Source organism: Antennarius striatus, chromosome 4 (genome assembly GCF_040054535.1).
Source record: "Antennarius striatus isolate MH-2024 chromosome 4, ASM4005453v1, whole genome shotgun sequence".
NCBI lineage: Eukaryota > Metazoa > Chordata > Actinopteri > Lophiiformes > Antennariidae > Antennarius > Antennarius striatus.
The window spans coordinates 7,625,583-7,651,584 of NC_090779.1; the positions used below are offsets into that span (position 1 = coordinate 7,625,583).

A 26,002-nucleotide genomic window follows, 5' to 3' on the forward strand; every position below is an offset into this window, starting at 1 on the left:
ATCTAATCTCTATAGTCTCTGTCATCACCCTGAGAAATCAGGTCGAGGTGGGCAAGGTCACCTGGAAATTTTTGCAGATGACAAGACGCCAGACTGTGTCTGTAGTCAGCCGTGTACAATGTGAACAAGTTAAAATCCATTCTGAAAATTTGTCACTAGGTTTCACAAACTCAGGATGATTCAAAAGGTAATCTAACACCTAGACACCGGTGGTGTTGGGCAACTTAAATCTCAATAACGTATTGGTTTAAATATGTAGTAGTATAGTAGTAAATTTATGAGAAGAAAATCAAAAAACATCGTTCAAACAGAGCTACCAGGCTTTTCCTGTTGTTGGTAGATTGTCTGGAGCATATACAGTAAACCATCGTCCACACTCACTCCTCAGCAAAATGCTGTGGGTCAAAGTTAATCTCTTAATCTTGTACATTTGGACACACCAGCGCTCCTTCACGAAGGCACACACTCCTCCACCTTAATTTTTAACCTGAAGGCTGAAGTCTGTATCCAGCCTGTGTAGAATAACTCCATCCCTCCATCAGTTAAACAGTTAATCATTGTTTCTACATGCGTGTTGTAAATGGGGGTTCGTGGACCTTCAATTACCCCCAGGGTGCAGCGGTCTTGTTGCCCCTCCTATTTTAACCTTACATATTTGTTCACAGCATTAAAACCAGACCACACTGCTGCTGTTCCCAATCCAACATGTTGGTCTGGATAGTGTTCGTCCTCCTTCTTGCTTTTTTATTCCGACATCCTAACTTTTTCAAGGACGTCCAACATGTACTCACTAAACTAAAGATAAAGCGATGCATTCAGAAATACGTCCAGACTAACCACACAATCTTGGATCACTTTCTGGAGGTTGTGGAAGCGCAGCCCAACAAGCCGTACATCCTGTTCAAAGACGAGACCTACACGTACCGGGACGTGGATGAGCTCAGTAACAAAGCTGCTCGGGTGTTCCTGCAGAGTGGGCTCGTCAAACAGGGCGACACGGTGGCGTTCTTCCTCGGAAACGAGCCCGCCTACATGTGGCTGTGGCTGGGTCTGCAGAAGCTCGGCTGCCCCGTGGCTTTCCTCAACTACAACATCAGATCCAGGGCTTTGCTGCACTGCCTGAGCTGCAGCGGAGCCACAAGTCTGGTGGCGGCTGAAGGTGAGCTTTCTGTCTGCTGACTGCTCAGGGAACTCACTCTGTTAATTTTGTCTTTTTTTTGTTTTTGTTTGATAAATGTTAAAAGGTTAGATGTTTCTTTGTTCAGAAAATCCATAGTACTATTGAAAAACCTCTTTACATGAATCTCTTTTGGATTTTGTGTCAACGTGATTATTTTGTAATTTAACTTTTATGAATAATCGATGTTATAAATCAGAAATCAAAAATCTGTCTCTGTCTCCCTTCCGTCCTCCCTCCTAAGAAATGTAATTTAAGATATTCTAGAATCTAGAACATCTGAATCTAGAATCTAGATGACTGATATTGTACAAAATCAGTTTAATGTGCTCATTTCTATTCACCTTCAAAAGGTCGTCATTGAAATTATTCATATATTACTCCTAAGTTTCATATACATTTTATTTATTTATTTATTTATTCAGTTTATTTTCTTATTTCCAGACATGTTAGTACAACAGATTTTACTTTCATCAGTGTTGAGACATCAGCAACAACATCCGAAAAGAAAAAAAAGGGTTGACGGGTAGAAGCCGTTGGCTTGTGAGGTCACCATCCTCTAAATCTACATCATCTCTCTCATTGCAGCACATTGTCAACCAATTCATACTTTGCATGTCACAAATCAATTTCAATTATTTTATTCTGGTACATTGTTGTTTTAATCCATCCATTCAGTCCAATAGGCATGCGTCTTTGCACACCTCTTTGTCAATTCTTGAGAAGAGTCCAAATTTTGTTAATGTTCATTTTGTTATTCCTTTCAAGGGTTGTTTCTGGTCAATAGTGTCCTTGTTTACTCAACATTCCTTTCCTTTCCACTTTCGTAGCAGTCATAATATTTTGCATGTACTCAGTTACTGCACAAAGGTTACAGTGGCATTTGTTTCACAGGATTGACAACATGAAGTTTAATTCGTCATAACAGTGCAGTCCTTTAACCATCATTCACGTCAGAATTATAACCTTGCAAAATCATGTTTTTAAATGCTTTTTTAAAGGCAGTTAGAGTTCCCATACTCCTAATTTCATTATCCAGTTTATTCCAGTGTTCCAGTGAAGGATAATGAAAATGTTTTTAATGTTGTTCTTGCTTTTTTCTGTACAAATGCTGTGTTTTCTCTTAGTTGGTAACTGGATTCATTAATCTGTATTTGTGATTGTATGTTTTGAGGTAAATTGTTATTGGCTGCTTTATACATAAATTGCACAGTTTTATAGCTGATGATGTCATGTATTTTCAGTAGTTTAGATTTAATAAATAAGTGGTTTGTGTGAGCTCTATAATGTTCATTGTGAATAATTCTCAAGGCTCTTTTCTGGGTCAGGAATAAAGGTTGCAAGCCACTTTTAAATGTGTTTCCCCAAACTTCAGCACAGTAGTTCAGATCGGGCAAGATTAGTGCACAATATATTACATGGAGTGACTTCTGATTTAATAGTTTTTGAGTTTTCCAGAGTATGGATACACTTCTAGCTAACTTAATTTGAAGTTGTCTTAAATGAGGTTTCCAATTTAGCATCTCATCAATAATCACTCCTAGCATTTTAAATTCATTAACCCTTTCAATATCTACATCATTCACCTTAATATTGATTTTGTGTTTGCAACTTTTCTTCCCAAATAACATGTACTTAGTTTTGGTTAGATTCAAGGATAATTTGTTTATATCAAACCATAATTGCATCTTGGATAATTCCTTGTTTACTGTTTGAGTTAGTTTATTTATTTCATTTCCTTTGCAAAGGATGGTTGTATCATCTGCAAAGAGTATCATTTAAAGTACCTTTGAAACCTTACATAAATCATTTATGTAAAGTGTAAATAATTTTAGACCCAACACTGACCCCTGTGGCACCCCACACACAATGTCTAATGTTTTTGATGTCCTCCCACCCAGAGTGACATATTGAGACCTCTCATGTAAATAACTCTTTATCTAATTTAGTACTGTACCCCTAAATCCAAATCATTCTAGTTTCTCAATTAAAATTTTATGATCAATTGTGTCAAAAGCTTTTTTAAGGTCAATAAAGATTCCTATGGAGTACAACTTTTGATCCATGGCATCAGTAATGAGTTCTATTGTTTCTGTCAGCGCTAAGGCAGTGGAATGATCCTTCCTGAAGCCGTACTGACTACAGTCAAGGAGATTGTGCTTTGTTATGAATTTGTCCAGTCTGTTATTGAACAGCTTCTCTAGGATTTTTGATAACTGTGGTACTATTGAAACAGGTCTTATCAAATTCACTGTTGAACTAATCGAAGTCACTCCTGTGCTTGTCCACAGTGCGGGTTAACGCCTCCAACCCAGAGACCACCCGCTCCAGGGTTTTATTGTCATGTTTATTCTCAGACTCCTCAGATTTCCCTCTTCCTTTTGGCATTTTGAAGGAATCAGTGAGAGTTAATGAGTGTTTATCCAATACGAGTTCGAGAGAGATAGCAAAGTTAGCAACAACGAGAGACAGAAGAAAAGACGTCTGCTCTCGTTGAAAGCCGGAAGTTCACTATATAAAGTATTTATCAACCGTTGGAAAAACTCAAATTATACATGAACAGTTTAACACATCTAATCTCACTAGTGTGTTTGATACTAGAGAACTAATCAATAAAAGGAGCCTGTGTGCAGCAATGATGGATACACGACTGTCATTAATACCAATCGTATTGGTATTGGTAATACCAATACAAATATACACTTACCTGTACCTTAATATTTGTTGGAACACTTTATTGTTTTCATGTTATGCTTCAAAAGTTTATAAAACTTACCAGGGAATATTGTATTCATTTGTATAAATGTCCTCATCTATATAGCAGCTAAAAAGTTATACTGCTGAGTATAATATGGGCATTCTGTATATAAGATTATTAATTATCTTCTCTGTTTTATTACCAGAGTTTCAGGATGCAGTGGAAGAAGTCCTACCCAGTCTGTTGGAGCAGCAGATCTCTGTTTTCATCCTGGCTGACAGATGTCAAAATGAACAAATGGTGAGCTTCAAGGACAAATTGAAGCTGGCATCCTCACAGCCTATATCAAAGGCTTTAAGATCACATGTAACTCTTCAGAGTCCAGCACTCTACATATACACATCAGGGACAACAGGTGAGTTGCTTCAGGGTTCACAGTCCACCTTAACACAAACAGAGGCATGTTGTTTACTTCTGCTTTTCTTCCACAGGTTTACCTAAGGCAGCAGAACTCAATCACCTCAAATTGTGGGGATTCTCTAAAATTATGTATTCAGCAGGAATGAACAGCAAGGATGTGATTTACACAAGTTTACCTCTCTATCACGCTGTAGGCTTCGTTGGTTTGATCTGTACTATTGAAAGGGGTATGTATGTTCATGTCTGCTCAGAAAATGGTTTAGTAGCACTGACTACTTTATTATTGTGAATTTTTTGATTGTCACAAATCCAAGGAAAACACCAAAAATCAAAGGACACAAGATGTACATTTATTTGTCCCACAGTGGGAAAATTTCAATGTCCAAGTGCTTCTCATTTCAGTGGACTTAAATACTGTATGTAAGGGCAGAAAAATATACTTTTTTTCAAAGGACAAGCAATTTATTTAGGGAGTCCAGTTTTTTCTAGATTTTTCACGAGAAAGAAACATATTGAACATTGCCAACCCAATATTGTTTTTTGTCATCTTGTTGCTTTATGTAGGGGCCACAGCGGCTTTAAAAACAAAATTTTCTGCCTCCCAGTTCTGGGATGATTGCAGGAAATATAATGTCACTGTCATACAGTACATAGGTGAAATTGTACGGTACATCTGCAACACACCAAAGGTTGGTACCAAAGTTCATAACAATAACATTAATGGTTTGATCATGTCAAAGGTGCCAGGAGATGTTTTAACATCTTAAAATTTTCTACAGAAACTAAATGACCAACACCACAAAGTGAGGATGGCCGTGGGCAACGGGCTTAGGGCAGATGTCTGGCGGGACTTTATAAGCAGGTTTGGAAACATTCGAATCTGTGAGTTTTATGGATCAACAGAGGGGAATTTTTTTCTACATAATTACTGTGAAAAGATTGGGGCTGTTGGGCGAGACAGCTTCCTCCTCAAGGTAACTTCATGTTTCATTCCACATAATGACGCAAAGATAACAAAGCAAAATGGAGTGCTTTTTACTGTTTTTAATGTTGCAGAAGTTTCTTCCACTCACTGTGGTCAAATACGATGTAGATAAAGAAGCACCTGTGAGGGATTCATCTGGTTTCTGCATAAAAGCGGCCACAGGTCAGTCAAAGTCAGGGCTTTGGACTTAATCACTTTAAATTTCACAATTTATAATCCAAACACATTAATAAATCTGACTCACTATCTGTTTACGTCAATTGCACATGTGCTAGGTAGGTATGATCTTGCATGTAGTTTTCAGCTTTACCTCGTACTGCTCTCTTCCAAACACCCAGATTGGCAACAAAGTTTGGAGAGCGGTTGCTTGCCTAAAATCTCTAGTGGCCCCTCAACCACAAATTTCTAGATGGTGAAGATTGATGTTGTTGATCTCTCCCACATGGCCAAAGCACCAAAACCTTGCTTGAGGAAGGGCTGTCTCAAGATTGTCTATCCCATGTTTGACACATTTTAGGCCACACATCTATCGTAATGTAGCTTGTTTGTTCCACTCAATTGTTGCCATGTCAGCCATCCTAGGGGCCCATCATTCACTGGCATCCTGGAAGGCACCCCTGACGATTTTTTTCTTTTCTTACGGAATTTAAGGTAGACATCACACACGAGAAGCTCATGCTGCAGGGTACATTCTTCATTAGGGGTGACTTTAGTATTGATGACAAAGTTGCATCTTCTGGTAAGAATGCAATCAATCATTCAAAGTTGATATATGAAAGTTCTGATGTGGTTGTAGGACGCCGATCTGGTGGCGCCCACGTCTGACACCATCCCCACCGTTAGCAACATTCCTATCACTAGGAGTCCTGGACTCACCTCTTATCTGCAAAAAATCTGTGATGAAATATCCAATTTTTTGTGTTTTCAGTTTTATTTTTTAACGGAACCCTTCTTTTCTAACAACACTTTCCTACTTATTGTCATTGCTAAGGCGAGCCTGGGCTTTTGTTATGTGAAATAACAATGAAATCACCATTTGCTGGTTACACAAGAGACCTGCAACAAACCGAGAAAAAGAAGCTGCACAATGTCCACAAGAAAGGAGACGTGTACTTCAACACAGGTGACCTGCTGAGCATCAGTGAAGACGGCTTCATCTACTTCCATGACCGAGTCGGGGACACTTTCAGGTGAGTGTATGTTTTACTCCATCCATCTCCTTTAAAGCTTACAGCCCTGCCTTTAACAGCCTTCAAGTTTTGCTTTTACTCTTAATAGATGGAAAGGAGAGAATGTGTCCACGGCTGAAGTTGCTGATGTCGTCACGATGGCTGACTGTATTGAAGAATGCAATTCGTATGGAGTTGAGGTGCCAGGTAGTTTTCACGGTGTTACTTTGGTTAACTGATGAGGCATAATTTAGGAATCTGGTTATTAGGTGAGGTATAATAGTGCTTTAACTTTTTCAGGCCAGGAGGGGAGAGTTGGAATGGCTGCTGTTTCTCTAAGAGAGGGACAGAAATTCGACTCTGCAGGTGTTTTTGAAAATGTTGAAAAATTCTTACCCACCTACGCAAGGCCACGTTTCATAAGAATCAAGGTACACAACTTTCTTATACATTCATTTGTTGTTTGGGGATGATGATTTAATCCACCTATAATAATTTCATGCTCTGGTTTCAGAGTTCCTTGGAAGTTACTGGTACGTACAAGTACATGAAGAGTCAACTGGTGAAAGAGGGCTTCAACCCCAACGAGATAAAGGACTCCCTCTACCTTCTGGAAGACAAAGACAAGCGTTATGTCCCACTGACACTGGACATATTCAATTCAGTGATATCAGGGAAGATCAAAATTTAAGATGGATTTTGTTTCCTCTTTGTGAGACACATATGAACTTTGATTGTTCTGATTAGTAAGTTTTTACTTTTGTGACTTCAGCAGAACCTTCATGCATATCAGTGATTTTCTTTAATTCTCCTCTGTGTCTGAAGTTACATAAATAGAATGAATGCTGTGCCTTGTACACAATAGCAGACCTGTTTTTTTAGTTTCTGTTTGGTGTTTGTTGAACAGCTGTTGTTAAATTGAACCTTCTTCACAGCAGAACCATCAGGCCTGTACAGCTGTTCCACATCACATAGATTGAACATGAAATGCTTCTAGCCACCAGTCACAATATCACCCTGTTTCTAAGTATAGAAGTTAAATAAGGCTAAGTCATGCATTTTCTTAGTATTTAGGTTCTGCAATGTTTTTAACTTTGTAGTGAGAGAGGACACAAAGGTAGTTGGTGTGAGAGAAGAGGATGCAGAAGACAGGGTTGGATGGAGGCAACTGATTCGCTGTGGCGACCCCTGAAGAGAAAAGCCAAAAGGTAAAGAAGAAGAATGTTTTTAACTTTGTTGCTGTCAGCAGGTCTATGTCGACCTATTTGAATTTCTTTGGGTGTTTTGTTGTTGTTTTTTTGCATTTAGTCGTTTCTACAGTATTGTAGAATAATATCAAGCTCTTGCTCTCAGCTAATTAGCCATGTGACCACTAGGTGGTGATGTTGCTCAACTGCTGTCCTTTTTGTCACAACTGAGTTTTTCTTCCTGCACTAAATACAACTTATACAATTAAAATTGTAACTCTTGTGATCTGATTTTCTTTTCAACACAATGAATAGTTTAACCGTGACACAACAGACTGATTGTTCTTAAACAACGAGTGGTAAGAATGTGTTTTTCATGTACCTACAATAAAGCAAAACAACTACTTCTGTGTTAAGAGACCAATGTTTATTTCTGATCAAAATATCCTGTCAACTCATGGGGGAGGCTTCCCTCTCACCTTTTGGTTGTGTGCAGGGTGACCCCAGGGACCAATCAGACATCTGCACAAAACCAAAAAAGAATCACAATTAACAGTATGATGAATGTCTGACTGAAGAGACACACATAACTGAGGGATAAGCTGACATAAACTGACACCTAGGTTTTCAATATGATTTTTGTTTTCATCATGGCAACATTTGCTGTTGAGGCTATTAATTGTGAATTATTAACAGAAATCATAATTTAATAATTTAAGGCACCCAAAATAAAGAACCCTAGTACAGCCCCTCCTGGTGGGAAATTGACATCATTAACTTAAAGCCTTAACCTTCCCAAGATGATGCTATTCAGTGCACTGTTCATATGTTGACGCCTCGTCCTTCAGTCAAGTTTTAGTCCCTTGGAGGACACGGCTATAAAAGCATGTCCAAAGAGGCCATCAGTTCCGGAAGTCTTGAGAAGGAGTGTATAAATTTACACTGTAATCACTAATAAGATACTGTCCATCTTGGGCACTGGGACTACAAGTGAGGGCCCCAAAACCCCAGGATCACCCCTGCTTGTTAACAGATACCAATTAACATTTATTTAGATAATGAGTAGAACATGCTTTTCACACACACTGTAATCTGATTCAGTTTGATACTTTCATCCATTATTTTCCACACTGGTAACAGAATAGAATCTGAAGGTGTACCCTGCGCTCAGCCATCACCACACACACACACAGGCACAAAACCACATTTTAAATAAGGGAGAGGGGATTCGGTGATTAGTGGGGTATCCAGAAGGTGCACAACGCACCTGTAGAGTATAAATAACATGAAAGAGTAAAAACAGTTTTAAGATTTTCTCCTAAATAGTCATGCCATGAGCTGTAACACATCCGACACGATCACCGCATCAAAAAAAGGAGAGAAATGTCCAAACGTTCCGAGGCGTCACTCCAGTATTGTTCCTAAAGTGTCGCCCCTGGAGACGCGACTCCGTGGAGGTCGAAACTTGGGTGGAAACAGGCGGAGGTGTTTGTGTGGAGCAGCGACACCCCCCCCCCCCCCACCGAGCAGCACACAAACACCCCAGTCTGAGGGCTGCCGTGCGCAAATTTACGCACCAGTTTAACGCGTCGGTTCGTCCTTCAGATCTGCTGGTTCCACGTTTGAATCCCGTCGAATCTTATGTTTTAAGACAATTATTAGTGAATTACCAGCAGTTATCTGACTCATCGTGGGGGGGGGGGGGGGCATCACATTTGTTTAGAGTCTGATCGGTTCAGACTAACAGACGCGTGGAAAACGTCCTGTTCATAAAAGGACTAAAAAAAAAAAAAAAAATCCGATTCCGTTGCTGATGGATGGAGAACACCGGATCTGGCAGCTAGAAAAACATCAGCGTGTGAAGGGGGGGGGGGTCGGCTGGTTGGAGATACGCACCGCCCCGAGGGAAAAGGAGTGGGGGGGGGTGAGCTTTGTCACAAATATCAATGAGCAGCGCTCCTGCCAGACTTGACTCTGACTGACGGATGAACCCGGGGAGGTGCGCTCTGCAGAATGATCGTGTGGCTCACCGCTGCAGCCGGCCTGGCTGTCCTGCTCCTGCCCTTCCTCCAGAGATGGTTCCCTTACCTCCTCGATGACTGCGTCTACATCATGAGGAGCATCAGACTGGGCATCAGGCTCGTCACATACAAGAAAGTCAAACCTTTCTACAGCCTCCTGGACTGCTTCTTGTATAAAGCGCAGAAACATCCCGATAAGACTTTCTTGATCTTTGAGGGGAGAGAATATTCTTATGGTGAAATCGACAGAGAGAGCAACAAGGTGGCCAGAGTTCTGCAGTCCGAGGTTGGGCTGAAGGAGGGGGACACGGTCGCCCTGTTTCTGGCCAACGAGCCTAACTTTATGTGGACTTGGCTCGGTTTGACCAAACTGGGCTGCCCGGCGGCACTGCTCAACTTTAACATCAGGTCCAAGTCTCTGCTGCACAGTTTCTTCTGCTGCGGGGCCAAAGTCATCATCACCTGTGCAGGTAAAACACAACCCCTCCCACCCCCTCCTCAAATACACCACCGTCACTACAGGAGCGCACTCGTTAATGCAATGCAAGTTGAGAACAGCACTGCTTTTCAGAATGACTCCTAATTCCTATGTAGCACCACTGTGGCACCGATGATTATCAGGCCACGTGGTTCTAGTAATTTAAGGTATGCGGAGGTAAAGATTCTTGTCGTATAAGCAAGATTTAAGTCTGAATGAGTCTGTTATACTCTGGACTAGATGTGGTGAAGGTTAACAGAACTGCATTCAGACAGCAGCTAACATTCCCCTGCATGATGTCTGTGTAGGTTCTCGGTTATCCAGGTCATGGTTATCCAAAGATCTTGGATCAGCCAAGAATTTTCTTAAAAGTCCAGCGGATTGACCTAAACAGTTTTGGATTCCCCTGTATGGTCTTCAGCCTTTAGTTCAGTATCAGCTACACTTTAACCGGTATTTGATTGTTTTTATTTGTTACCTGGCATTAGAGAATTTTCTGCAAAACACTATAAATAGGAACATTATGGATCACCAGATCTGGAGTATTACTCTGCTCCAGATCAGAGTCTGATGTGTGGTGGATCTTATGGAGATCTTTGTGTACCTTTTATTCAAACATTCCAAATCCTGTCATTGCTCCTACCAAGCAGTGTAAAATAACTCAAACACTGAACGATGATACAGGTCCTGAAAAAACTAGTGTGTTTTCCACAGGATGGAAAAAAAAAAAAAAAAAGTCCTCAAAAATCCGATTCTTAAGATTAATCCTGCCAGACAAGACAGACAGAAAGACAAACCGGTAATATAACAGAAAACGCTTCCTTGATTGAGGTAATGAAAAGGAAAAAAAACCTGAAATACATGTGCTCACAATAATCCTGTTCATCAGTAAACTCCTCAGACATTCCCACAGCAGAACAGTGAAGAACATGTTAGTGTGGACTGTGTGACCACATGGTAAGACAGTAAGTTCTTATTAAATCCCCACCTGGTCTTAATCGCCACAGAATAAACCCATGTTTTTCTAGAAGAACACAACAGTTACTGCGCCTCATTTGTTCAAAGCTTGTATTCCTTATGTGTTCTGTTTCTTACTGGGGTGGTGTGATTTTTAGAGCCTACAGGAGAAGAAATGTTTTGTGGGATAGTTTAGGAGTCATGTGACATGTCATTATCCAACAGGTGCAGAGGACTGGTCCTCTGTTGTCTCACACGGTTCCTTTCAGTGTGCTCTACATTCAGTCGGGCTCAATTTGTTCTTTAAGACACTAAACAAAGGAACAATGGGCTGTGGAACCTGACTCTCACCCACTTGTGGCTCCTGAGAAGCTCCTGAACTCTCTGCTCCGTGTGCTCGTGTCACGGAGAGCCGTGGCCTCAACTGTCTCACACCCACGTGTGCTTCGTTGCGCAACACAGGTAGTTTGTCTGGATCTCAAAGCGTGTGTGTGTGTGTGTGTGTGTGTGTGTGTGTGTGTCTTCAGAGCTGCAGGATGCTGTGGTGGAGATCCTACCGACGCTCAGAGAGGAGGGCGTCAGGGTGTTCCTCCTGTCGGGGTCCTGCAGCATCCAGGACATCAAGCCGCTGGAGGACGAGATCTCACAGGCCTCAGATCAGCCGCTGCCCCGGGCCCTGAGGGCCAACGTCCACATCAGGAGCACCGCGCTGTATATCTACACATCAGGAACCACAGGTAGGCCTGTGGAACCCTATGACACCACTGTGGAACCCTCTAAGAGCCGCTGCCTTCTGCTTCCACTATGTTGTCGTTGTTTTTCTTCTTCTTCTCTACTTCTTCTTGCTCCTTTAACAACTACACTTGCAGTACTTTGATTTCAGGCTGATCTCCTGAAATTATTTTCAGAATAAAGAGTTTTATAGTGTCGGATAATACAGGACAATATTTTAATCAGATTTGTAACAATTTGATGAAGCATTATGAGGATTTATCTCAAAAACTGTATTTCTGACAGCATGTTGAATTTCTAGCGTTAACTATTGCAGTTAGTGGGAACTTATCATCTTTGACATTTATTTCCCGCATGTGGAGGAATTAAATGACAACCATCTCTGTTTTCCAGATAAACGATACAAGGTCTAAAAACCACAGCTGAATTTTTGGCACTAGTTTGACATCTGCCTCTACAAACAAGGTGGAGGTCATTAAGGGCATTGAACCGTCCTCAAACTATGCACTAAGCTTATGCCATCACAAATCAGCTACCCTGGAGTGGAGGCGGGTCTTGAACCCTCCCACAGCAGGTTACACCAGTTCTAAATTATTAACCATGTGCAACACTGTTGTGTTGGATCATGGAAGCACTAGTGGGGACATTTGACATCATCACACAGACTGTAATATTTACGATCAGATAAATCCTTTCGTCAGGAGGTCTCCAGGACCAGACCCAAGGCTATGTTCACATTACCAGACCAAAGACTCCTTTATCAATGAGGCGCAAATTTGAATTTGTGTAAAAACACATAAAAATGTTTAAAAAAAACACATCTTATAGTTATAGATCAGACACATATTCCATTTGTGGCAATGTGACATACATAGGCCTGACAAATAAGAAAAGGACTAGAGAGGAGACATCAGATGCAGATCAGGTGCAGATGGTGTTTGTTGTCCATAGATAAATGTCTGGCAGAACGTCTTGTCCAGTTCAGATTGTTGTCGGTGATCACAAGTGTGAGACATAAAAATAACCAAATCTGATCGGGGTAAAAAAAAAAATCTGATTTGAACAATGAGTCCTGTAAAGTGGAAGTGGTCTTATAATAATTAGAGACACATGACTTCAAATAAACCTGTAATATATTCTAAATGATTAAGCAGAAGTTAATCAAAAATTAATTCTTCTTCATAACCAATCCTTCCTCCATACACCAGCAGATGAAAATGTGCGTATGCCAGCTGTTGTGTTCAAGTACTTGTTGATTATTTGTTGTTGTTGTTTTTTTCCTTTGGCAGGTTTATCTAAAGCAGCCATCGTTACTCATGAGAGGGTTTGGGCCGCCTCCTTCCTTCAGGCTTTGTGTGGAGTCACATCAGAAGACATCTTCTACATCAATCTGCCTCTTTATCACAGTGCAGGCTTCCTCATCGGAATGGCCGGAGCCATTGAGAGAGGTAAGAACCCTCTTCTTAAGAGCAGCATATACACTTCTGGTGGAGTGTGACGGAGTCGATGAATGAGCTTAGGGTGACGTTAAGGCTGTGCTATACAATTTTGATTGTAGGTTGCATTGTTTTACTGAGGAGAAAGTTCTCAGCATCTCAGTTCTGGGACGACTGCAGGAAGTATAACGTGACAGTGATGCAGTACATTGGTGAAACGATGCGCTACCTCTGCAATATGCCCAAGGTAAAAGGGATCCCAGTCAGGCTGAGCAGGAATTAATGAACGTGGTCTCAATCATGAAACTGAGTCAATGTTGCTGTTGCAGAAAAACAATGAGAAGTATCACAGTGTGAGGATCGCCATTGGCAACGGGATCCGAACAGATATTTGGACAGAGTTCCTGAATCGCTTTGGTGACATTCAGGTCAGAGAGCTGTACGCTGCCACAGAGGGAAACATCGGCTTCATCAATTACACGTCTAAGATCGGTGCAGTGGGGAGAGTCAATATTGTCCACAGGGTGAGTCAAAGAACCGGTCTGGAAGCACCACCCAACCCAAAACTGGAATATGTAACCTATGAAGCTTCACAAGGCATTTAAGAGCATTCTTGTCCAATAGAGGATGAATCCCAGGGGCTTGTGATTTTTGAGTTTAATGCTTTTGACTGAAATGTGTCAACAACCGTTCAAGGGTCAAGATTTATTTGTTCACATAGGACACAGAGTTGCCCAGTGGAATAAGTTTGACCTCTATCCTGCATTACTGATGAAAACAAGCAAACAGGTAATTGAATCTAGAAGACAATCAAAAGAAATCAAACCAACGTGTACAGTTGTGTATAAATTCACAATCATTTTAAATGGGTTTAAGTAAATAAAAACAGCAGAAACAAGATGGTGATGCCAATCTGGACAGTATTTCCACATGAAAGATCACAATCTGGGAAACAAAGTCCATGAGCTTTGATTTGATTGAAGCTCCAGGCATCATGAATGTGAACACAAGAGTCCGACCTGTCGAAATGACTGAACGGACCATCAGACCAATTAATGAATATGCAAGCATTCATCATCACTCTAAAGATGAACTGTGATCGTGTTGGTGATACTTAAAAACTCTCCCAGCACAAACTAGACACACAAACGTCTGCCAAGCTCGATGTTCCCATTTCTTCATTTTACCCAAGGCAGAAGATGCTCATAAGATATGCAACTCCTTGAAAACCTACCCCTAGGATTTATGAATCATATTATGATCACCCCAGAATCTGAAGTTATTTTGAATGGCACATGTCCCACCCCTTCACATAGTCGCATGGTAATCCATCAAGAAGCTTCTGAGTAACTGACAAAATTACCCCAAGAAGAAATAAGGCTTTTTAATGCAATGTTCAAAGAACATAGAATATTCCTGCCTGCATCCTGTGCTTCAGATCCACTCCAATGTTGAGGTTCTTCATTCAGGACATGATCAGCTCTTCCATTAACTATCATTAATATGTTTAAAGTAGTTTAATTTAACCGTTTTCACCTTTTAGCATGTTGAAAAGAGCTTTAAACCTCCATGGCTTTAAACCCTCATCAAACCAACCTCCATTTACTGTTAACGTATTTACAGGAATACTTTTAAGGGAACTTTTTCTTCTCTTCTTTCTAGTTTTTCTTTCCCTACACTTTAATCAAGTTCGACATCGAAAAGGAAGAGCCTGTCAGGAATTCAGAGGGTCTGTGCATCGAGGCAGCCATAGGTGAGCCGGTTCCCAGATACCCACCTGTGTTTTCAGTTTCCTTCATTGCTCTAGCCAGCAATCAGGCAGCTGAAAAGAAAGCAATTTATCACTGTGTACTGACTCATTGTTTGCTTCTGAATTGTTAAAATGTGTATGCATTATAAAGTGTTGGTCAGACAACATCATATGCTGTTTTTTGTTCAGATGAGACAGGGCTGTTGGTGGGAAAGGTCACCAATAGGTCTCCATTTGTTGGTTACGCCGGCAACAAGCAACAGACTGAGAAGAAGCGGCTTCGTAATGTTTTGAAACAAGGGGACTTCTATTTTAACACTGGAGATTTGCTCCAGTTTGACCAACAAGGCTTCGTGTACTTTCAGGATCGAGTTGGTGACACTTTCAGGCAAGTTGGTCATCCATGGTCAAGTTTTGCTGTTCTTCTTCTCCTTTCGGCTTTTCCCTTCTGGGGTCGCCGCAGCCAATCAGTTGCCTCCATCTAACCCTGTCTTCTGCATCCTCTTCTCTCACACCAACTACCTTCATGTCCTCTTTCACTACATCCATAAACCTCCTCTTTGGTCTTCCTCTAGGTTTCCTGCCTGGCAGTTCAAAACTCAGCATCCTTCTGCCAATATATTCACTATCTCTTCTCTGGACATGTCCAAACCAGCTGGAAGCACCTCCTGACCACCCAGAGCCTGTCTTTACTCCTTCCTAAGTCATGCAACACTCTTCCTTTTTCAACTTCCACCATTTTGTCCTCTGCTCTGTCTTTGTCCTCTTCATCACCACCAGTCATCCCACACACCACCATCCTATGCTGTTTGGCTACACTATATCCTACCACTACCTTGCAGTCACTGATCTCCTTCAGATTACACTGTCTACACAAGATGTAGTGTACCTGTGTGCTCCTACCTCCACTCTTATAGGTCACCTTATGTTCCTACCTCTTCTGGAAGAAATTATTCACTATAGTCCTTTCCAAGCCTGAATAAATACAGAGTTGTGTCAGGAAGGGCATCCAGCGTAAAACTGTTGCCAAATCAAACATGTGAATCAAATCTATGACTTCCATACCAGATTGGTCGAGGCCTGGGTTAACAACGAGACTAATCAAATTCAAAGGGTACAGAAATAAAGATGTATTGTCAGTTTTCTGTCTAAATTTTGTGCCTGTCTACAGATTTATAAGAGGTCGATGTATTTCACCAGAATGTATTAATTTGTTTATATATATTTTTTGCCACAGGTGGAAAGGAGAGAATGTTGCCACATCAGAGGTCGCAGACATCCTCACAATGGTGCAGTGCGTTTTGGAGGCAAATGTCTATGGTGTTAAAATCGAAGGTATTTTTGTAGTAATGGGTTAAAAAATCTGTTTCTATTTTGTAAGTCTATTTAACTCAGTTGTCTGATCAGGTCACGAGGGGCGGATCGGCATGGCTGCTGTCGTTTTGAAAGAAGGACAAGATTTTGATTGTTCCGACACCTACAATAAGGTCGTCAACCACCTTCCATCTTACGCAAGACCTCAAATCATCAGGATTCAGGTATGAGAAGAAACAGATCTGCTCTTAGTGCAGCTTTATTCAAAGCCGGAGCAACAACCTGAGAAACTCTTTAGTTCACATAAATGTAGATACTGGACTGGTCAGTCCAGTCTGTCAGTCGTGACACAGGACCGGTTCTTCAGAGTCAAACTGAGGACCTAAATACCCCGAACAGGCTCCTGTTCAAGGGGTTGTAACACCTGTGTTACATCACACTCACGCAGCCTAACGTTGAATAGTTTCCTGAGCGTTACTGCTCCACCCATCTCCAAGGTATCTCTTTATTTGCTTTGGCTCGGACCCATTCTCATTAATATGTTGCCAAACCTCTTTGCTTTGTTCAGTCAGTCTCACAAAATCAAACCAGCCTGCTGAGTCAGTGATTTTATCAGTCATTGTAGCTGGTAGTTTTCACGAGATGCTCACGTATTGAAGAGATTTTTATCATGTTACATGTTAAAAAAATTTTTAAAAAAATATACTGCATCCTCTTCCTGCCCAACCACCAAAACTGTTGATCAAAGCGTCTAAAATTACGGTACTCTCATTTTCTTCACTTGTCATGTTAGCATCCACCTTTTTCTGTGTAGTCTCATTCCATATGCACCAGGAAGCCTTACATAAATGAAAGGAATGTAAATACTGGACTGGTCGTAACACAGGACCGGGTCTTCAGACAAGACTTTTATTTTAAATTCCTTAGTTCACTTTGGAAATCTTAAATTCTTTAAATAAAAAAAATACTTATCGATAAAAAAAGACTCAGGTTCCACCAATGAAATTATAGTTGATGATTTGACCACTGCTATGTAATGTATTTCTGCTGTTTGTAAAACCAAAGTTGGATGTAAAATAGTCTTAAAAGTCACCGTGTGTGTTTCTCAGCCGTGTCTGGAGATGACGGGAACATTCAAGATGAGGAAAGTGAGGTTGGTGGAGGAGGGATTCAACCCGACGCACATCCAGGACCCTTTATACTTTTTGGATCGAGAGCAGAATACATACGTTCCCCTGACTGAGGAGATCCACCGAGCAGTCATCTCCAAGGAAATTAAACTTTAACACAGAAAAAAGTCAACGAACTGGAAACAGTTTTATTTACCACGTAACAGCCAGCAGATAGAACTTTTTCAACTATCGATAATAAACCAGAACTTTGCCTTGTGCTTAAAGAGGCCATATTTTTAATGAAACTGTGGAAAAAAAAATTAATTCCTATTTTAATGACACTGTTGTACTTTTAAGAACTGAATTCAGATCAGCTTTTCCAAAACTTTAGTTTCAGATCGGCCAACCGAGTGTAAAAGTTTAACTTTAACTGGAGGTTTTTTGTGTTAGACTTAATGTCTGTGAAAATAAAGTTATATACCTCACAGATACATTAACTTTGGTTTTAAACTTTAACATTTTTGATGTCAAGTAAAATTTAGTCAGTGTTTATCAGTTGACCTTTGCTCAGCCACCTTGTGCCCCAATAACACACTGTTCTACTACAGCTTGCCCTTGAAAGGTAAAGAGGCAGACTGTAAACTGGGTGAGCAAATTCTTTTTTTTTGCTGGTGGGATGACTGATCAACACAACCTTTGACACAAAAAGATAATCTGACTTTGAAATATGCTGAATCGCATCAAAGATCAAATGCCATCTTCAGGGAAACGTTGAACTCAGGTCTTGCCTACATGCCCACATATTTCTTATCAATGCTGCAGTTCAAAGTTCAACTTCCATTGTACAGAATGAGGAAAGGTGCTCAATGCTTATCTGTCTAACATATGTAGAAATGTAGGAAATGTAGAAAAGAACATGACTGTAACACCTCAAGCAGGTGGCTAATCATTTGCGGCTCAGTGATAAGGAAAGTCTGGTGAGACATACTGTACACTGGGGATGAATTTTACAATGAAGTTAGGGATATCTTTAGTTAGAATTATAAAATGAAAATATTTTCATATTCATTGATTTTCGGATTTAGAGAATGTAATATTTTCTATACATTGTATTTGCTGCTGAGAAAAATCTCTAGACTGCTGTTTAATGGTGACATCAAGCTAAAAACTAATGTTGAAATGGATCACTTGATTAGTAACCAGGTGGATAACTTGCAAGACTGTTGTATTTTATTGCCTTAGCTTTGTTATTCTTGAAATGAAGACTGTTTGTACTAAATATATATGTAGAAAATGCATTTGACGGATGTTTACATAATAAAGAAAAAGCTGGAAATGTCAGAAAAGAGATCATTTGAACCATCTTACAGATAAATATCTGGGTGTGTAAGCTGAGATCAACATAATACACTAATCGAGGAGCATTACTTTAAAAATGAATTTATTTATTAATACAGTGGTATACTTAGAAATGTGTCGCGAAGGGGGGGAAAAGTTCAACTAAAGAACAAAATAAATAAAAAATGTCAGTCACACAGGAAATTAAACTAGTGTTGGTTTGAAGCAGTGTTATATCAAAAGAAAACAGTACTGATGTGCCATAATAAATTGTCTATTAGTACAAAAATACATTTCAGGGCACAATACAGCATCCAGTATCACAAATAAAGGAAGGGACCACTCTTCATAGCAGATCCCCTCGAGTACATCTTTTAAAATCATTTAAACCAAGCACTTCTCTATTTTGTAAATAAGAATAAAAAGTTTTCTGACTGTTAAAAATGCCTTAAGTAGTGTGTGTGTATATGTTGGTAGAAAAGTCGAACTTATTACTGCTTATGTCAGTTCCAAGGCTCAGGGGTATAACCAGAATACAAACATAACCAATGAACCGCTTCGTCTTTTTAACAAACATTTTCTCTTTTATACAAAATAACAAAGATGTACAAAAGTTCATTTACACAGAACCAAGGCCATATACTAGCAATATGTACAGCCACAATTTAAACATCTTATAGCTTTTTTGTATTTCCTCAGACTTCATATGCATAGCAGTAAATGAAAGCATAACTTTTCACCAGCCTCCATTACTCCTGTGTGCTAAATCCAAGTTCACCATTTGTATGAGAAAATGCAGAAACGTTTTCTTCCATAGTGATTGCTATAACTGAGGGATCCGATGTTTTAAAGTTTCACTGAAAAGTTAATATGCAGATAAGGCATCACTGCTTGCAGTGTACGATGGGGTTTTCATGTGTTGAACTTAGTGGTAGCAGGCTTCTGGACCTGAGACATAGCACATGCATAGATCTCTAGACAGCAGGAGTTTGTAAAATCAAGTCAGTATATTTATCTACGATAAAACATTGCTACAAAATATCAGTGTTAAAGACAGTGCGCCAGAACAAACGGGCGTCTCATACTAATACTTCATCTTCATTCGTATGTTTTCATCTCCATAATGTCTAACGTCAGCATTTCTTCAGTCCTCAGAGATCCTTCACGTGTGAAACGCGTGACCACAAAACTCACAAACAAAAGTTTTGCATATACCAACTTTGCTATTTGTGAGTGTTTATTTTTTTATGTTATGCAAAAATCCCATTACAAGTGAGTTTATAAATTCTCCTTTTTCCTTGCACCTTTTAAAAAATTAGCTAAAAAAATGTCAAAATAAGATTATTCAGTCTGTGGCACTGGTCATGCATTCCAACTTCAGTACTTTTGTTTAAATAATTTATTTTAATCTTTGTTTTTTTGCAAGCCTTGAAAGCACCAAAAAAAGAAAAAGAAAAGAAAAAACAGGAGTGCAGCCGTGGGGATGCTGGACTCCTTAGACTCTCTTGTGTGTGAAAGTGTGTGTTTTTTTCCTTTTTTTTTTTTAAATTGTGGGCACAGTAAACAATGTGAGAGTAAGTTCATACTTCATCTAGCATTGTGCACCCCGCCACAGTGACGGACCACTGCAGGGGCAACTCAGACCCTCAGTTTATCACATTCAGTAACAGGCCAGCTGTCGCCCTCTTCAGAAGTGGTCGATGAGCACAGACACACAGTTTGCACCCACCAGGTAGTTTGGGTCTCCAGGGAGTGATTTGTTCTGCCAGGTTTTCGGATCACCTGCAGAAAACAGACATGAAGTCAGCCGAGGGAGCTCCAGAAACACACCGCCTACAGCCAACCCTCCTGCATGATTATTACATGCTATGATTTAACACACATTTTCATGCAACTGACCGCTCCTCCTGTTAACCATGAGTTTATAGCGGATCACTGCCTGGTTGTGGTGCATTATGGGTAATGAAAGAACCAATGAACACACATTGAAGAAGAATGTGTGGAATAACAAATAAATGGAGCAATCCCGCAGGTGAAAGGTGACTGAATGTCAGTGAAGTCACTGCTGAGTGAATGTGTGACAGTTACTGTGTTAATCAATACGCCAGGGAACATTATAACAGAAGGAGTCACCTGGACATCTCCTTACAAAACTACCTCCGCCAAGTAGTCATGATTTCACAGCGTTAATTATTTTTCTGTAATCTTTGTGTACAGGGACAGGATTAAAATAAATTGAACCAGAGTTATCTAACAGCTGTAGTCACAAGCAGTAAATACACAACATAAAACAGCACAATAAACAAACGTCCATCAGCATTAATACAAAATGATTCCAGGGTAACAATATAACGTCAGAGTTATTCTCAAAGTTCTTTCACATTGTGGGAATTGTTCTTTTGACCTTTTCTGTCAGTTCCACATAAACTACTTGACAGATTACAATGAACCTGAGCAGAATGCTGGTGCAGGTGCCAAAAATGGAACGACTGAATATTAAAATAGATGCGGATACATGCCATCTTTCATTTACTTGAAAAGACCCCAGAGGGCTTCCTTAAAGTTGTTGCTAATCTCGTTTGAATTTGGGTTGAATTTAATGAACTGTTAGGCCTTGGTGAAGAAACACACTCGACTGAGTGTCCGTTCAGTTTGCAAATGTTTACTCATCACTCAATCCGCTTTAAGTAAGAATTAATGGATTAAACAAAGGTTTATGTCTGAAATTCTCTTTTATCTTGAACAAATACCAACAATTAGATAAAGATGCTCTGAGTGGAGAAACAGTCTTTACCCAGCAGCCCTGATGGAGGTGATTCATGTGGGAAATGAGTCAATGTTCATTAACTAATGATTCAGTAAACATTAACCACTCATGTAATCAATGGTTACATGATCATCAGGAGCAGAGCCATACTGAAGTACGCCTTTAGAGTATTACTATAAATTACTACTTGACACAAACAAACAAACATTGAGGTCATATTAAAAGTGCCTGAATAAAAACAGATAAACCTTTTTTATTACTTTGATCAAAAGAAAATGGTTCCAAAGAATTCAACGGCTAACTTATCGAAGGAGGTCTGGCTTTTGTAACACTACGTCACAATTAACACTCATTAAGTTCAAGTAATGAATACCGAAAAAAGTCCATTTCAAATAAAAACACTGGTTTTATCTGAACAGACACTTCAAACATATTCAGTTAATTATCACGAGAAGAAAAGCAGCGACAACAGAGGAGACCAAGAATTAATTAAAAGGGATTTGCAGGTTGCATGAAGAGGAAATGAGAAGAATATGGAAAAATGATGATTAAAATAATTTGGAAAACAAAATATTTTCCTCATTAAATCCACAAAGACAGCCCAAAGACCCCAAAGGACAGAGAGAGGACAGCGTACCCGACGAGGAGTCGGAGGATTTTAGAGCAAAAGACCAACCATCAGGGGTCATAGACGCACAGTGAGGTAAGCGCAGCTCCACCGGCTTCAGGAACTTGAGTCCATGAGGGCCGCACATCACCAGCGGACTTAGCAGCGTTTCTCCTGCATGGACACAAAACAGCACTTAAATTCCACAAAGGATTAACTCTTATCCAAACAGAGGAGTAAACTTTTTTTCCAGCTGACGTGACACACTCCCCTAGTCCAAATGTTAATTAAAAAATCCTGTGGGACATTAATAGTTCCTGTCCATAGGTCTTCATACTATGTATTCAGTGTACATCAGTGCCCCAGACTGGATGAACAGACAGCTGTTTGACATATTTTTATGGTGTAAATCCAGAGACCGACCTTTCTCCTTGTCGAGCGGGGGCAGGATGCTGTTGTCCCGACACACCTTGAAGTAAATCTCCTGCTCCACGCTCTCGGGGATGGCACCTTGGGGGATGATGATGCTGACGCCTGTCTCGATGGAGCTCAGGACCCCTCCATTGCAGTTGAAGATTCCCCGAGCTGTGGCCACCACCGTGTGCCCTTCATCTTCATCATCATCATCCAGAGTGCTGGGACTGAGGAATAGGGGTCGTCATCATCATCATCATCGTCATCATCAAGAAAAGCATTGTAGGCATCAATGTGAATTCCCTGCTGTTGAGTGGGAGGAGTGAGGACTCTGGTACCTGACAGGGATGGCCTTTGGGATGGCGTTGATGTTGTTGTGCTGGTATTTGGGCCTGTTGTCCATGGTGCGTGTGAAGGTGTCCAGGCCACTGTCGTGATCCACGGGCTGTGGCGACAGCTGAGGGTTCCCACTGCTGTTGCTCACCACGCTGGGCTTACCGAGGAGGTCCGTCTTCACCTGTGTGTCGTTGGGCAGCAGGTTGTGGTTGAACTTGGGGCTCTCAAATTTACGCTCAAAGGGTCGAGCCGAGCTGGAGTACGGCTTGGGGACGTAGCGATTGTAGCCAGTTGGAGCAGGAGCTGCCAATGTCTTTTGGGGTGCTGCATCTGTGCCGTTGATGGGGGGCTTGTCAGGGAGGCCCCTCGGGGGTAAGTAACCAGCTGGTGTGGATTCATCCCTGCTGGCTGGCCTGTGAGCTGCCAGGTCAGATTTAGGATTGGGGGAGCTCAGAGGCTCAGGTATGGAGTTGGCTAAGAACAACGAAAGGAGAATCAGACGCCGTTCACGCAGGTTCGAAGTGAATGTTTGTAAAGTACAGTATTTTCCACACTATAAGGCGCACTGGAGTATATGGGCAACCTTCAATGAATGAACTAATTTAAAACTTTTAAAACTGTCTTCAGCATCGCATTATAAGGCGCATAGAATAGAAACTACTGTCGTGGCTGTGGTTGTATTATTCATCCACTAGATTAAGCTGCGTTAAAGGGATTGCATTCACGACTCTGAAGCCTTTTCTCAAATTTCAAGAGTTAAGTCACTGCTAGCCAAAGATGGCTGGCATGATACAATTGATTCACAAATGTGGTTGGCACCTGAAACAGCAAGGAACTGCCAGGGGGAGGGAGCGCAGCTTAGACTTGTGTATTCTGTCTGGGCTGCTGACCAGATAGGCAACAGCGTGGTGGTTGAGGTTACTGCTGAGAGCTGAGAACTCATCTGAGAACTCATCTTCAATGAATGGCATATTGGTAAAACTTTTTCCACATATAAGATGCGCTGGATTGTAAGGCGTACTGTCGGTTTTGAGACAATTAAAGGTTTTTAAGTGCGCCTAATAGTGCGGGAAATACTGCAATATTTCTTGTTACTTGGGTTTGCAGATAGATAAAGGTTTGAACTTGAGGATTTCAGGCAGGAGCTGGGGCTTACCATCATTGGGACTGAGCTTGGGCAGTGCGTTGGGTGAAATGGTGTTAGCAGGAGGCCCGTACTGTGATGATGGGCTGATTTGGGGTAGGGGCTCATATCTTTTCTCCGCTGGACTCACCTTCTCCACAGACTCCACCCTGTAGTCAGCACACAGGAACAACACAATCTATTAAGATTCTGCAGCTGGTGTAACAAAGAGTTGTGGAATTTTTGTGTATCAGCCATAAGATGTGTTTTTATTCGTCTGCTGCGCTGCGTGTAAATACATCATAACAGTCACATAATGAAAAGGTATGCAGAGAAGCTTCAGTATCTACTCACACATATTGACACAGTGCATTGCTTTGGACACAGTGTGTTGCTGCTGTCAGGGAGACCCTGCCTGTTACACCTTATGCTGTACAAGGCGACGTCTGTTCTCAGATGAACAGGATTGTTAATAATTAGAAATAATTGTACTGAATGACATCTGACTCTGTTTTCTTGCTTTATCAGTACAACTTTTCATTTTCTTCCAGTAACTGGATGGAAACAGACTATATCATTCAATCCTGCATAGGCAGATTTTAAAAATTGAAATATAATAACTCCAATTAAAAAAATCCAAATAATCAAATGATTATAGAAAAACTATATTTTTGTGCAACATGCCCAAGTCAAAAATGAAAAAGTAAGCAGGTTTTTAGTCATATACAACTGAATTTTGCCTAGAACGTAAAAACAATCACATACACGCACGCTCACAAGCTCTCTCTCTCACACACACACACACACACACACACAAACACAGGATTATGGCTTGAGTATGATACCTGTTGTACGGGTAGGACAGTTGAGCTGGTTTAGGCAGTTCGTGGAAACGGTTGATGCCAGGACTGGGCTGGCCTGCGGCTTTGCTGTCAAAGCTGCGGCGATCAAAGTAGGACAACTGTTTCCTGTAGTACTCCTCATCCTCATCGGGATCATAGTGGTTAGAACGCACTATGTCATCCAGGGGTTTTGTATGGGGTTTCTGTGGCTCAGGTGCCCTGTACAGAATGAGGACGGGGAAAAAAACCATCAACAGGCACAGACAGATTAGACTGGAACCCACAGGACAATATCAACATCAAACATATACCATGAATCCTGAGGCTCATTCCTAAAGGAGGTGTAAAATTGTCAACATTTGGGATCCCTGGTCTGAGGCTCACTGAGATTCAACAACACGTAGAACCAGTTGCCTCAGCATTCCTTCTGTGTCTTTGCACACTGCACTACTCTCACTGGCTGCTGCTACCTGCCTCCACAAGGTGGTGCTCAAAAAACATGAGATGAAGTCATAAATACAAGAATTTCACTGCATTGAGGACAACGTACCTATAGGTGGACTTCTCCTGCTCCAGGTTGCTGAGGGAATTGGCTTTAAGGACAGGGCCGGATGCACTGATAGGTTTAGGAACATCTGCAGGCTGGAAAAAAAACAAAAAAAATAGAATCTCTTCAGTGTTTTTGTTTTTTTTAATCTCAAACACTTTTTTTGTTCACATCAAATGATCCTATGATATTAGGTCTCGTACCTTATGTGGTGTTAATAGTATTTACATGACTTCATCTATCACTCAAACACATCTGTGCCCAGGGGACATAGTGGGCCAGAAAGGTGTTACAGCATATGTGATCAATTAATCTGATCAACAGTTTCACAATTATTAAAGTCAAGTCAGTTTATTTTTCAGCTAGACTTAAATTTTCCAGATGCAGGGACACGAGTTTGATTATCATCATTGTCTTTTTTGTGTCTTATACATGTAACACCGTCATACATTTTTGGTACTTAAAAGTTTATGGTTGTTTAATGTATCAATTGATTATGTATATATTTACTGGATCTAGTCTGGTTTTTGTCACAACATCAGTATTACAAAGAATTCAGTATTCACCGGTCAAATTCTCCCACTCATGGTCT

General features: G+C 40.7%; 3 protein-coding genes across 22 annotated transcripts in view; 2 read left to right on the forward strand and 1 right to left on the reverse strand.

Annotated features, from left to right (window-relative positions):
- Nucleotides 1-705: 705 nt before the first annotated feature.
- Nucleotides 706-8,026, forward strand: LOC137593920 (long-chain fatty acid transport protein 2-like). The gene is made up of 10 exons (XM_068313032.1): nucleotides 706-1,159; nucleotides 4,081-4,290; nucleotides 4,367-4,522; nucleotides 4,860-4,984; nucleotides 5,075-5,269; nucleotides 5,352-5,442; nucleotides 6,272-6,470; nucleotides 6,559-6,656; nucleotides 6,750-6,880; nucleotides 6,964-8,026. Exons 1-10 carry the CDS (start codon nucleotides 706-708, stop codon nucleotides 7,138-7,140), a joined length of 1,836 nt encoding a protein of 611 aa, XP_068169133.1. The 3' UTR covers nucleotides 7,141-8,026.
- A 1,598-nt stretch (nucleotides 8,027-9,624) lies between these two features.
- Nucleotides 9,625-18,742, forward strand: LOC137594482 (long-chain fatty acid transport protein 2-like). The gene is made up of 10 exons (XM_068313995.1): nucleotides 9,625-10,127; nucleotides 11,620-11,829; nucleotides 13,114-13,272; nucleotides 13,383-13,507; nucleotides 13,590-13,784; nucleotides 14,923-15,013; nucleotides 15,200-15,398; nucleotides 16,248-16,345; nucleotides 16,418-16,548; nucleotides 17,434-18,742. The coding sequence occupies exons 1-10, from the start codon at nucleotides 9,650-9,652 to the stop codon at nucleotides 17,608-17,610; spliced, it is 1,863 nt and encodes a 620-aa protein (XP_068170096.1). The 5' UTR covers nucleotides 9,625-9,649; the 3' UTR covers nucleotides 17,611-18,742.
- A 593-nt stretch (nucleotides 18,743-19,335) lies between these two features.
- The window catches only part of tjp1b (tight junction protein 1b), a 66,390-nt gene continuing 59,723 nt past the window's right edge, over nucleotides 19,336-26,002 (reverse strand). For 16 of the 20 annotated variants that reach the window (XM_068313976.1, XM_068313975.1, XM_068313974.1 and 13 more), the window contains 7 exons: nucleotides 25,414-25,505; nucleotides 24,867-25,082; nucleotides 24,055-24,191; nucleotides 22,901-23,372; nucleotides 22,572-22,789; nucleotides 22,179-22,322; nucleotides 19,336-20,556 (listed from right to left, as the gene is read on the reverse strand). In XM_068313976.1, the coding sequence (XP_068170077.1) occupies nucleotides 20,462-20,556; nucleotides 22,179-22,322; nucleotides 22,572-22,789; nucleotides 22,901-23,372; nucleotides 24,055-24,191; nucleotides 24,867-25,082; nucleotides 25,414-25,505 (1,374 nt within the window). In that variant the 3' untranslated portion in view covers nucleotides 19,336-20,461. The remainder of the gene's footprint in view (nucleotides 20,557-22,178; nucleotides 22,323-22,571; nucleotides 22,790-22,900; nucleotides 23,373-24,054; nucleotides 24,192-24,866; nucleotides 25,083-25,413; nucleotides 25,506-26,002) is intronic. The other 4 variants (XM_068313983.1, XM_068313994.1, XM_068313981.1 and 1 more) reach the window with 2 other exon arrangements.

What these genes read in the sequence shown, in the direction of transcription:
- LOC137593920 (XM_068313032.1), top strand. Translation starts at nt 706, where the DNA reads ATGTTGGTCTGGATAGTGTTCGTCCTCCTTCTTGCTTTTTTATTCCGA. An exon ending in ACATCTGCAACACACCAAAG is followed by an intron (nt 4,985 to 5,074) that starts GTTGGTACCAAA and finishes AATTTTCTACAG; the next exon opens with AAACTAAATGACCAACACCA. An exon ending in CACGTTTCATAAGAATCAAG is followed by an intron (nt 6,881 to 6,963) that starts GTACACAACTTT and finishes CTCTGGTTTCAG; the next exon opens with AGTTCCTTGGAAGTTACTGG.
- LOC137594482 (XM_068313995.1), top strand. Translation starts at nt 9,650, where the DNA reads ATGATCGTGTGGCTCACCGCTGCAGCCGGCCTGGCTGTCCTGCTCCTG. An exon ending in AGTCATCATCACCTGTGCAG is followed by an intron (nt 10,128 to 11,619) that starts GTAAAACACAAC and finishes GTGTGTCTTCAG; the next exon opens with AGCTGCAGGATGCTGTGGTG. An exon ending in CTCAAATCATCAGGATTCAG is followed by an intron (nt 16,549 to 17,433) that starts GTATGAGAAGAA and finishes TGTGTTTCTCAG; the next exon opens with CCGTGTCTGGAGATGACGGG.